The sequence below is a fragment of the Pongo abelii genome, chromosome 16, assembly GCF_028885655.2.
Source record: "Pongo abelii isolate AG06213 chromosome 16, NHGRI_mPonAbe1-v2.0_pri, whole genome shotgun sequence".
In the NCBI taxonomy this organism is placed as follows: Eukaryota; Metazoa; Chordata; class Mammalia; order Primates; family Hominidae; genus Pongo; species Pongo abelii.
In genome coordinates this window covers 57,457,572-57,470,865 of record NC_072001.2, presented here as the reverse complement: position 1 = coordinate 57,470,865, position 13,294 = coordinate 57,457,572, and the positions used below count along the sequence as shown (strand labels likewise).

The 13,294-nt window shown below is 37.9% G+C and overlaps 1 protein-coding gene across 2 annotated transcripts in view; it reads right to left on the bottom strand.

Annotated features, from left to right (window-relative positions):
- The window catches only part of UNC13C (unc-13 homolog C), a 661,317-nt gene that overhangs the window by 135,244 nt on the left and 512,779 nt on the right, over nucleotides 1–13,294 (bottom strand). The window contains exon 19 of one of the 2 annotated variants that reach the window (XM_063716164.1): nucleotides 2,252–2,326. The exons of the other annotated variant lie outside the window; for it this stretch is intronic. Coding sequence (XP_063572234.1) covers nucleotides 2,252–2,326 — 75 coding nt within the window. The remainder of the gene's footprint in view (nucleotides 1–2,251; nucleotides 2,327–13,294) is intronic. 2 annotated transcript variants of the gene reach the window in all.

Genomic DNA, 13,294 nt, shown 5'->3' with positions numbered 1-13,294 from the left:
AGAGAAAATATCTCTAACTTATGAGGCACATGATTTCTTCTTCATTCTGTAGGTTTACCTAAAGTTATCTTGCACGCTTTGGCTTTTTTGATACATTCTTAGCAGGATTTCCTAATATGAGGCATTTTTTTCTCTCTTGCTCAAAAAATATAGCTTATCACAGTTGTTAAGCTATTGTGACCTGGACATACAGGGCTGGGGAACAGAGACAAATAATAATGTTACTGAGAATGTTTATCTATGCTATTTTTCCCTCCTTAATAATATTTGGCCAGTTTTCACTACAACTGTAAACATAATGAAACCTAAAAAATACCTAGCTGTATCTAGGTTGAATGTGCCCTCTGACAAATTCTGCTTGAGGTCTGTGAGTCTCCTAAGGACTTTGATTTATAGCAGAAACATCCTATACTTTACATTCCAAGCTAAATTCTTAAAACACTATTTGAAGAACTAGATTGTTATAAACAAATTAAAGGCATCCCTGCTTTTCAAAACCTGAATATAGAGGGACTAAAATCCCAGTCATGAACATAAGAGAGAACTCAACCCCAGGTCAAACATTTCCAAATTATCTGAACAATGATTAATTTAAGACAAGTTGTAAAGCAGAGAGAGACAGAGAGAGGAGAGAGTGAGGGAGAGAGGCAGGAAGGGAGGGAGGTAGGGGAACATAAAGACATGTACTCACATAGAAACAAGAGTAATAAACTAATACTTCTAGGCCAAACTCCCAAACAAAATTTTAGTCAAGATGATATTTTGCTTTAGCTCCCTCCAAATTCATTGCACTCTTTTCACCATTCAGTGTAAGCTCTCCCCTAACCTCTTTCTTCAGATGTCTAATATCCCTGTGCTCTTTAAGAGAAAACATTTACTTGATAAACTCAGGTAGAAATTTAACACAATACTACCCTGAAACCCAGACCAATGGAGACCTTCGCTTGGGAAATGATGAATTTAGAAGGTTCAACTTATCACAAATATAGACTTATCATTAAATAGCTCTTGGGCTCCTCTATCACTTGGGATCTTACACTTGGTGCTGGCACAGAACAAGATAGAACACTAAATATTTCCTCTTGTGAGTAACACCACCTGCTCTTATGATTAATACCCTCTAAGACCCAGAGAAACATTTTGGACTATTTTTCCTCCTGTGTCCTAGAAACAAAAGGTGACAATGTCCAAATGCTACCAAGGTTTGCAGGTTGTATCATTACTGACAACAGAAAGATACTGCTTTGGAGTGTGGGGAGAAATTGTGCTCTGGAAGCACTTAGGTAAGAGAAGGGGCAAACTAATTAACTTGCCAAATTCTTCCTTTGGATAGCAGAAATGCAGCAGATTATTGCATAATAAAGCATCATTAAAAAGCACCCACTTGCTTACTTTCCTTTGGTTCAACTGTATGCGTCTGAAGATACTCATAAATCACTGCAGTACCATTAATCAAAACAGGTGAGCATAACGGCTGAGAACTGTGTTAAATATTAAATAATTCATATTATGTTTAAATTTGTGCATGTAAATTTCTATGTTAATATACATGAAGCCTGATACTTCTTTGCCAACTAGATGGCCATTTAATGTTAAAATTGTCAATAGTTTTATTTTGTTTTTAAAATCTAGATACATGAGGTTTAACTAAATTTGAGCTGTATTCAAATGATTTACTGTAGAAATTTATATCTAATATTAATAATTTGTATTTTGTTTTCATTTAAATAAATATTTTGGGTACTTTAGAAAAAACTTTCTGAAAACTATATATAAACTGTATCTGAGAACACATATAGATATAATTTTGTTTTAATTTTTGGATTTGAAAGTTTAAATTGAACCTTTGTATAAACTATAGACTCAAGTGTATGTTTTGAATAGGGCAACCTTTTATTTTTTAATCCTTTATTAACAAGGTGTGTAAACTATGATTGGGTAGAAAAAGAAAATATATAAGTAGAGTTTAGAAAAAGTAAAGGCTGAAAAGCAAAAAGAGAGAAAACATTTCAAAGCGAAGGTGTGCCTAATTTTTTTTTTTTTTTTTTTTTGAGACGGAGTCTCGCTTTGTCGCCTAGGCTGGAGTACAGTGGCGCGATCGCGGCTCACTACAAGCTCCGCCTCCCGGGTTCACGCCATTCTCCTGCCTCAGCCTCTCCGAGTAGCTGGGACTACAGGCGCCCGCCACCAAGCCCGGCTAATTTTTTGTATTTTTAGTAGAGACGGGGTTTAACCGTCTCGATCTCCTGACCTCGTGATCTGCCCGCCTCGGCCTCCCAAAGTGCTGGGATTACAAGCGTGAGCCACCGCACCCGGCCAGGTGTGCCTAAATTTTAAAAACAGAAAATAGTGAAAACAAGCACATATCATGTGACTCAGGAAAGGTATTGTTTGGCACCACATTAAGCCAAATGCAAAATATTTGAAAATTTTTATTATAAGAACAAATTAGTGATTTTGCTAAAATAAAGGTGAGAAAATATATTTTCTGAAAAAATATACTGATTTATGCATACATTTATTTAAAAACAAAAGTATTACCAATCTAAGCATAACACTCAAATATGCATATTGATAATTACATTTTAACTTTTGCATTTTCCCAGCTTTTAGCATCTTAAAATGTAACTGCTATTACATACAACTTTTATCATGTTGATATGAAGTTTTTTTTTTTTTTTAGGTAGGAAGTTAGGATATGTTTCATTTAACAGTTTATTAGTTAGATTTATAAATTATAACTATTTAGGTCTATGGTATGGTATGTGGACCTTCATCTGTGCTCTTGCCTTTGCAAATATTAGGAATGAGCCTGAATTAATGTGTTATTTCTTCCAAGAGCATTTGCACATGAAGAGAATGCTGAAGAAAAAAGCAACTCAGTTTCATTTACTACCAAAAAATGTTTACTGGGTGTGTCTCTTGCCCCAGGTTACATGTGAGGCATTGGAAATATAAATATGGACACATTGATCTGAAGTGGATGGAGCTTAGGGAGGAAAGGGTGATAAGTTAACTTTCAATTCAATACAATATGGCAAGTGCCTTGATTTTTGACAGGTACAGGATGTTGTGGTCTCTTGGAGGAGATGAATTTAGCTCTACTTTGTGCTTTAAGTGAACAACTTAATAATGAAATGATCTGCTGATAGTGGTATTTAGTGGGAGAGAGGAATTTGTGTCAAAAGAAACATAAAACAAGACTTTTTTTTACTTAAATGGGATACTATTTAAGATGTGTGCATGTCTGCAAAGTTATGTAACTGTGTTTCCAATTAAAACCTTGAGTTTTTCCTGTCTCTCTACTCATGTTTTTAAATATTTTGGTGGTAAGTCTGGGTGAATGTTGAATTTATGCCGTGCCATTAAAAAAAAAAAAAAAGTTTCCCAATCCCTGTCCCTTGCAATGCAGTAGCCTCTACACTTTGGAAAGCAGGTAAAAGCCAGCAGTAGGCCGCATTCTGGTCAGTTTTTCAGACAAGACCTTCAGTTTATTTGCTTAACCCATCTGTACTTCAATTCTAGTTGTTTCTTCCTCCTTATTTGGCTGCTCTGCTCAGAACTTACAGATCTCCTCCAATTCATCCTCCTGGACTCTGCAAACTCCCTACATTCCTACAGTCTCTTCATTCCTGTTGTTCCCACAAAAGAAACACTTCTGTCTACTTTACTGCAGCCACAGATAGGCAGACCACTTCTTCACTTCACAAGTCTTCCCGTTGAGGATGGATATGGGAAAGGAGATAGGAAAGATATCTTAATCTTTCTAAAGAATTAAAACTAGTTTTATTCTTATCTAGAGACTACTCATTCTAGTTCCTAAGAGTGTACCTACTATGATAACTCTAAGTATCAGAGTTTTACCAGCCTCTTTGCTGGGAAAAAATATTAGAAAAATTACCAATAGTTTCCTCCTTATAAAGTTGCTTCTAAACCCATGGGAATTAATCTTTATCCCTTTATGCTATATTTCTCTCATGTACTATCAGCTGATATTTATTGTTCTCTGTTGACAGAAACAGGGGAGCTCAGTATCTGTTTGCCCATTCTGCCAGTTCAACAAAAGAGAAATTGGGTTCTTTCATGCATTATGCACTTCAGCTGATATAATAAAAGATTTTCAATATATTGAGTTAATTGGTGATATAGGTCTGATCTTGAGGACAGTACAAACAAAAATGAAAAGAAATGATATGATTCTATATAATGAGATCTACCTGTGATGTTTGCCCTTAAGTGGCAAATACTAAATATAAGATTTTGTTTGTTTGTTTGCAGTGACTTGTAGTACAGAAATCATCATGAACCCCAGTATTTGTGGCAGGTTTAACTAACTGGTTACCAAACTATGTCCTTTTCCTCTCAGGTACACAACCAGACTACATTTTCCAGCCTTCCTTGCTGTATGATTGAATTTGGGGCTCTGCTACATCACAACAAGATTTTCCAAACTTAATAGCCACTTATTAATTATCCTCCAGAGTGCTCTGCTTTCTAATTTCCTGCTTCTTTCTTCTTGTATACATATACATACATATAGATTTATATATACCCACACACATTGAGGCTGTCTCCTTGCCCTGTTGGAACTGTATCAGTGTAACCCTAGCTGACTCCACTATGAATTGATGCACCACTGCACAGAAAACTAGTTAATCAAATTTGTTAAGTTCATGTTAAGATAAAAGTATACAGGCTTTGAATGAGGAGTAATCATACAAGTAAAATACATAGGCTTTGTGGATAATCTAATAAATATTTTACCTTCCTGTCATCCTTGTTTCATATTCGTGGTCTCTCAGTTACATTCTGTGTAGTTAATGCCTTTTAAATGATTCTATAAAAAGTGAGCTGTTATTGTTTCAAAATCCAAGTGCCTGTTTTTCTTATGTGTTCATATATTCCTTCCATAATGAGTAATCACATATTATACAGGAGATATTTAAAATAAACTACAATTATATCCTAATGCCTACCAAATAATCAATGTAAGATATTATCATATCAAATTCAAAAATATAGTTCAAATTACTTTTATTTCTACTCACATTATCTTCTGCTTAGTGGTAGACTGCGTTGACAAAATGGCATCAATCTCATCTGATGTGAATGACTCTTAGAATTTATTTAGCCATCAATCCTCCTACATTTTTAATTTTGGCAGCAAAGATTTAACTAGCTCATTACATTTACAAAATAAAACATTTAATTAGTTTTCCAAGCTGCAGTATAATTTTGTACGAAATTTAATCTTTGAATTTCAATGAGAAATATGAATATTTTACTACCAGAATAAAAATGGTTCATTAAAACTGTACAAGGAAAAGGCTTGGCAATTTGGAAGAATGTGACTATTTTCCTTTAAATGGTGCTTACCAGCATTCACTTGAAAATAATATATTTTCTTCACAAAGTCAGTGTCATTCATGAGTTTTTTTCTGTATAGTGTACAATTATGTTTTGGTTTACATAATAGGAATGGTATATTCTTGACCCGTTCTCATGCCAAAGGAAAATTTGCTGCAATCATTAGAGTGTTGTTTTTCAGTCCTTACTTTGTGACATCATTTTATTGCATAAACACTGCTTTATCCTATAGTTTGTAACATATAATTTCTTTAAGACTATTTTAATCATCTCTCTCCATGTTTGACAGCCTGCTCTAGCTCTAATAGGTGGTAATATGAATGGTCTGGAAACAATATGAAATAAAAAGCCTGTATTAGGATTCAGTATGTATGATGTTTTACCAGCTATTGTGTGCTCACAAACACAAAATTTTATCACCAAGAAACGTTGGTTCTAAACTATGACAGACTATTATAGGTACAAAACACACATAAGCATTTCCAAGGTAATTATAACTTCATATTAACAATATTTAGATGGGATCATGGGTTCTTTTTTATATGCTAAGAATGGTAAGCCATGTAATCAGAAGTTAAAAAAATAAGGTAGGATGAGTTACCATTTTCCATTTTAGAGAAACTTTATAAAGATATTATAATGTTGGGATATCTTTGGAGGCAAGAAATCATCAAAATCCTGGCTGCCAAAAGTAAGCTATAGTGTTAACAAGGTTAAAGGTTAGAGTAATACAAACAAAAAAATAAATGACTATACATAATATGTCAGGAAAAATCATCTGGACCAATGTGAATCCTCTAGAGAGGAAAATAGGCAAAAAGGAAAGATTAGTCACAATTGTGAATTATGGTAATCAAATTTATTTTCTCTCTCTCTGTCTTTTTTTTTTTTTTTTTTTTTGAGATGGAGTCTTGCTCTGTTGCCCAGGCTGGAGTGCAGTGGCACAATCTTGGCCCACGGCAACCTCCACCTCCTGAGTTCAAGCAATTATCCTGCCTCAGCCTACCAAGTAATTGAGATTACAGGTGAGTGTAACTACACCTGGCTAACTTTTGTATTTCTAGTAGAGATGGTGTTTCATCATGTTGGCCAGGCTGGTCCCAAACTCCTGACCTCAAGTAATCCACCCGCCTTAGCCTCCCAAAATGCTGGGATTACAGGTGTGAGCCACTGTGCCCAGCCATTATGGTAATAAACTTTCTTTAGAATCAATGACTTTGGAGGAACAAATACAGTTAATTTTTGTAGGGTAAGAAAAAAGATATAGAAGTTTCTTTCATGACACATTTCTGATATCAAATCTTAGCAAAATACCAGGAAAAAAAGCAAAGAAAATTAATGAAATGGTGCCTTACTTTATGACCGCTGAAACTCATGCCAAAGGAAGCTTTATTCTTGAGAGGAGTAGCAGTTGGTAATTCTGCTCATAGTTACAAACAATTCCTCAGCAGAAACCCGGAATGAATCCAGGATCCCTGGGTTCATTAAACCAGGAATAATGTGAGGTTGGACATACCTCACAGATACACTCTCTAATTGATCTACTTAGAATTCTGGCCTAGATCTATGAGGTACGTTCTGGTTGGACATTCCTCATAGATATACTCTCTGATTGATCTACTTAGACTTCTGGCCTTGATCTATGAGGTATGTTCCAGTTGGACATTCCTCTTAGATATACTCTCTGATTGACCTACTTGAATTCTGGCTTATATCTAGTTCTGGTCTAGATCTAAAGCCATACTGGTATGTTTAGAGGAAGAGCCACTCCATGATATGACTTGGAAGAATGCTGCATGACTTGTCCAAGCCATATACCTGAAAAATTAGGAAGCAGTATACAAGTAGATCCACATAATCTGATGTTGGAAATAGAGATGGATAGTTATAAAGAAAAAGAATGGGATGGAAAGGGAAAAGGTATTTTTTAAAAAGAGGGAGCCAACAGGCTGGATCATAATGATAAAAGATAGGCATCCAAAGAAGCTCTTGGCATTAATTGACAAATCATTGACCAAGTGTATTAAAAAAATAATAATAAGTTTCACTTACTTTGCATATTTACCCATAATCCTAGAAATAAATATAGTACACAGTATGTCTGTGAGAATGAGAACTGAGGACTAAAATGTGGATTTCATTCCTTTATACAACATATTCATTGACTATTCTACCATGAACCAAGTACTATTTTCTTTTTTCTTTTTCTTTTTTTTTTTTTTTTTTTTTGAGATGGAGTCTCGGTCTGTTGCCCTGGCTAGAGTGCAGTGGCATGATCTTGGCTCACTGCAGCCTCCACCTCCTGGGGGTTCAAGCAATTCTCCTGCCTCAGCCTCTGGAGCAGCTAGGATTACAAGTGCCCACCACCACGCCCAGATATTTTGTGTGTGTGTGTTTATGTGTGTTTTAATAGAGACGGGGTTTCACCATGTTGGCCAGGTTGGTCTTGAACTCCTAACCTCAGGTGATGTGCCCACCTCAGCCTCCCAAAGTGCTGGGATTACAGGCGTAAGCCACCATGCCCAGCCACCAAGTACTATTTTCTATACAGGAAATACAGCAAAGAAAAAGACACCGTGTCCCTGTCATCATGGAGCTTATAGTGACAAGTGGCAGACAATAAATGACATTCAATATAATGTGAAGTATAATGTGAGGTATGTGTTCTGGAAAAAATATGTATATAATGTAATGTAAGGGGAGGAAGTGGGCCTGGAGTGCCTTTTTTGATAGGGTGCTCACGGAAGGTGGCTTATGAGATGACAAGAGAGCAGAACTGAATGAAGTCAAAAAGCAAACCACAGAGCCATCTTCTGGAAGAGCATTCCCAGTGGAGAATACAGACAGTAAAGTGGCCCTCAAGCAAAATGTGCTTGACAAGCTCAAAGAGATGCAAGGAGGCCAATGTGACTGAAGCAAAGTGAGTTTGGGAGAGTGCTGAGATCTGGGTTCAGAAAGAAACCCAGACTAGGTCACGTAGGATCTTGTAACCCATGACTGAGACATTTTCCTCTAAGAGTTATGGAATAAAACTGCATGATTTTGGTGTGATTTACATTTGTAAAACATGACTTTCGTTGCTATCTGGTGAACAGATGACAGGGATGAGAAAGTGGAGGCAGAAGGATACGCAGAAGGCTACTGCAGTAGAACAAGGGACAGGGCAGCTTGGACACTTGGGTGGTAGCAGTGATGATTGTGGTAGAAGTGGTGAGGCATGAAGTCTAATCTCGGTTCTGTGTCTTTCCACTACATAGCCTTACCTCTCACGTCTTTCCTTCCTAAATAACCTGAGACCAGAAATGGTAACTTATTGAAATTTTGTATCCCTGTCCAACCTTGTTTGCTTAAAACCATAGATGGATGTATAGATGAATAGATAAATGGATAAAAGAATGTGAAGATTGTATCCAGTTTCTTTGCCATTTCCATTTCTTCATTTTCTTCTAGGTCTTACTGGGAATGGAGTGGATCATCAATCAGAATAATCAACATTGGACTTGTCCTACAACTTTGCTGGTTTATAGCTTCCAATGGGGAAAAGTCATTGCTGCATCTTACTCACTTTTTTTTTCTGTATTAAAATAAAAGGCCCTGATTGTGTCAGTAAATTTTTTTGCTAAGAATTGTTGATAAAACAAAAAAAAATTTCATCCATAATAGTTCAAATTAACCACTCATAAATAATCAGTTTCAAGTATGTCTCAGAATCTTATAACTTTTATTACAAAATCATTACTTATAGTTTCTTATTAAAAGACTCAAATCTTTGTGGATTTTACCTCTTGAAATTTATGGTACATTTTCTCATTACTTATTTAAATGTAACCTGTAACTGAGATCCTGTTTTGTGGGAGGAAATTGATTTCTATCAATGATTTACAGCATATAAAAACAAACTGTAGGAATTTCTCTTTTTGGTAGATTTCAACTAAGCTATTTTTCCTTAGCTTTTCTGAGTTTGCCTTCATCTCCTTATTATTTACCAAGGAGATGGGCCCAATTGATAGGTCATGAAGATAAAGTGAAAACATGTTCACTTAGTTTATATTTTGGCAGGAAGTAAAACATCCTAAATATTTGATCAATTTAAAATTTATTATTGGCGAGAATAGTTATTTACTTACATTATTGATAATGTATTTGTTTAATAAGTCTAAGTTTCTTTTCTCTGTATGCCATTTTAATTCTGACATGTTCAATTTCAGCTCATGGTTTTAAAATAACATCTGAATAGGAGTTCCTAATGTATCATGTCTCAATTTTACACTGAAAATGCATAAGTGAACACAGAAAATTATGAATAATTACATGCTCACTAAAAAGTAAAACTGATCAATAACCATGGCTAGGACCTAGGAGAAATTTTCAAAACAACTGGATTTATAAAACTGCAATACAATGACCCATTCAGATGTGTTTGAGCACCTAAGACCATGTCTCCCATTGTAATCCTGACTCTTGCTGTTCATCTCTTCCTCACCTCCAGTTGCTTGCCAGGTATGAATGCATATAAGAGAAAACTGTGTAGCTAATCATCAGCTTCCTAGATGCTGTTTTTTTTTTTTTTTTTATTTCAAGGAAGCCAGAGTTCTGATTCATAATCCTTCCCAACCCTGCAACAAATACTTCAGTGTATGAAAGGTATGGAAGACCACTTCCAGAAGATAACTAGCCAGGAAGTGTGTGAGCGTGCGTGTGTGTGTGTGTGTATGTACTGTGTGTGTGTTTGTGTATGTTCTGTGAATATGTATGTTTCTGTTGGTAAAAGGTAGGTAACAAGGTGAGAGGGAGACAAAGAAATGCCAGTGGCATTTTGCATTGTAGGGAGAGTGTTTCTCACAATTAAAATAACCTTAACATCCTATGCAATGGCAAAGACAGAAAATAAGTAATGTGAAGAAAATAGGGCTGGGTGCAGTGGCTCATGCCGGTAATCCCAGCACCTTGGGAGGCAGAGGCAGATGGGGTGAAACCCCGTTTCTACCAAAAATATAAAAATTAGCTGGGCATGGTGGCGCACACCTGTAATCCCAGCTACTTGGGAGGCTGAGGCAGGTGAATGGCTTGAACCTGGGAGTTGGACGTTGCAGTGAGCCGAGATCGCGCCACTGCACTCCAGCCTGGCAACAAACTGAGATTCCGTCTCAAAAAAAAGAAAAGAAAAGAAAAGAAAAGAAAAGAAAAGAAAACAGGCTAATTCTCATGAAAAGAAATTAAAAACAAAGAAAAATTGTTCTAAATAATCATTTGGATTATTTAGAGTAGGAGTTCACAAACCTTAGTCTGAGCTTGTTAAAATGCAGATTCCTGACCCCTACTCTCAGAGATTCGGTAAGTCTGGAATAAGCATTCAGGTGAATATAAGCACTCAGATGAAGATAATGCAGGTGACCTGGTTGGCATATGTTGACAGACACTGTCACCAAGGTTAAGACAGATCTCTGAAAAAACAGCTGAAGAGCAGAAGATAAATTTAATTTAAAAGCATGCAAAGTGGTAAGATGATGTCTTATTTTCTATGAAATAAGAAAACAAAGCCATAAGAAGAAAAGACACTTAGAGAATAAGATTACAAATTATGATGGAGTTGCAGCTCTAGTATTCACTGTATTAGAAAATTAATATTGACTGTAAAATTTAAATTGGATAATGTTAAAAGCTACCTAAATGTTTAGAGCACTTCTGACAAATAGTTAAATTTTCTTAATATTCAAATGATTTTTATAAATTAATAACAATTAATAAGCTAGTTCATTAAAAAGTTAGAGGATAAGAAATTCTCATTTACAATGGCCTTTAGACATGTGAAAAATGTATAACTATGTTCATATTTAAAGAAATGACAATTTAATGAGATATTTGTCAGACTGACAAAAAGTAAAATATACACTGCTTTTCCCATTAGGGAAAAATTGGCAATATATATCAAAATTTTAAATGTGCAGGAGACTTCAAGATGGGTAAACTAGAGGTACCTGGCACTTGCCTCCTCCACACAGAGGAACCCAAACACCAAGTAGGTAACCACATGTGGAATACAGCATCTGTTAGAGAACAGTGGAATTCAGCAGGGAAGAGACGGAGAACCTCTGAGGCGAGGAAGGAGAGAGAAGTGAAGTAGCTGACCCCTCAGGATCAGCTCAGAGTCAGGAGGAACCTCCCATTGCGGGAAAAAGGTGAACAAAAGATCCCCAGTGGTTTAAATTCCCACCGCCCGCTCCTACAGTCCTAACACAGGAGAACCCTTTGGCTCTCACAGGCCCTGAGACTGGAAGAGGAGCTGCTGCGAGTTCACTTGATTGGATTAATTCAAAGAAGGAATTCACGCTGGGTCCTGTAACCCCTCCAAGACCCAAACAGCAGCAATATTGTGCTATTTTGAGAGCCCAGCCCTCACTGGACTACACTGTGTCCAGAGAGCTAAACGCTCCTGCATCTACATCACTGAAGCTCTGCTGACATCACCCTATGTACTTCCCGAGGACTGCAGCATCATGACACTAGCTGGACACGGCAGTGCAGATGAGTTTCCACTACTCTAACCCATGCAGTGCCTTACACCCCAGGGAACATGTGGTACAGCACGCTAGAGAGGCTGCCACGAGAAAAAAGTGAGACAAAGTGTATATTCCCCAGGGCTTGAGAGCCACCTGCCTAGGACCACTGCCATGCAGAGCAACCCTGCCCCTCACAGGAGCAATGCTGCCACGCACCTGCAAGTGCCTTCAAGGGCCTTGGTTATGGGCCCGTCCACATGCCATCCTGGGACCTGAGGAGAGACTTGTCCTGCACATCATCACTGCTGCCTATACCCACACAGGTCATCTGGAGGCCTGGGGATTGGTCCATCCTGCCTGCCACTGCTGGCATCCCCATGCACCATCAGGGGACATGAGGACAGGGCTGCTCTACCCACCACAGATGCAGCAACTTTTCACGTCCTCTGGATTCTGTGTCCTGCCCACCACCACTGGTGCTTGCACACACCATCCAGGGACCCAAAGACAGGCCCATCCCTGTCCCATAAACCCCCCAAAACCCAAGCAGCTGCAGCATTCTGCTATTTTGAGAGCCCAACCTCACCAGACTATATTGTGCCCTGAAAGCCACTGCTGCTGCAACCAGTACCTGCATGTATCATCCTGGACGCTGGGGACTGATCCACCCCACTTGCCCACTGCAGGTATACACACACATACCTTCCAAGACCCTGGAGATCAGCTCACCCTGTCCCCCACTGTAGCATGTGCATGTCATAAAGGAGCATTAGGAAAGGTCAATTTCTTTCTTGCAGTCTGCACCCAAGTGTGTTTCTCAGGGGCCAGGGACTGGCCTGCCCAGTCCTGCACTGCCACTGCTGGCTCCAGCATGCACCATTCATGGGCCTGAGGCTTGGCCCACCACCACTACTGCCACTGCCAATGTTATGCATACTGACGCCACCACCACTGGCACCTGAGGACCAGCATGCCTAGCATCCCATCCTCAGCAATGCATTGCCATAGCCTCCACTAATAACTGCAGCTTAAACCACAGAGGAACTCCAAGACATTAATGATACTGATTACAGCCAAAGGAATGGTACAGAGAACACATTACTGTGCCCTGCCAGAAACAAAACCAAAGCATCCTACCAAACCAATACTATAGTTACATAGGTTTTGAGAGCCAAGTCCTCATGAGAATACATTGTACCCTGAGACCCTACAGCTGCTGCTTCTATAGATCCCTGAAGCCCTGCTGACATCCCCTCTGCTGAGAAAACTGCTGCTAATCTGATTTCCTTACATGTGACTATAGGAAAAAGCCTTTCCCTATAAAAGCTAATTCATAAAATTAGAAAAAGTGACTGTTATACCAGATGTGCAGATAGTAAATGCAAGAATCCAAGAAATAAGAGAAAGCAAGGAAACATGACACCTGC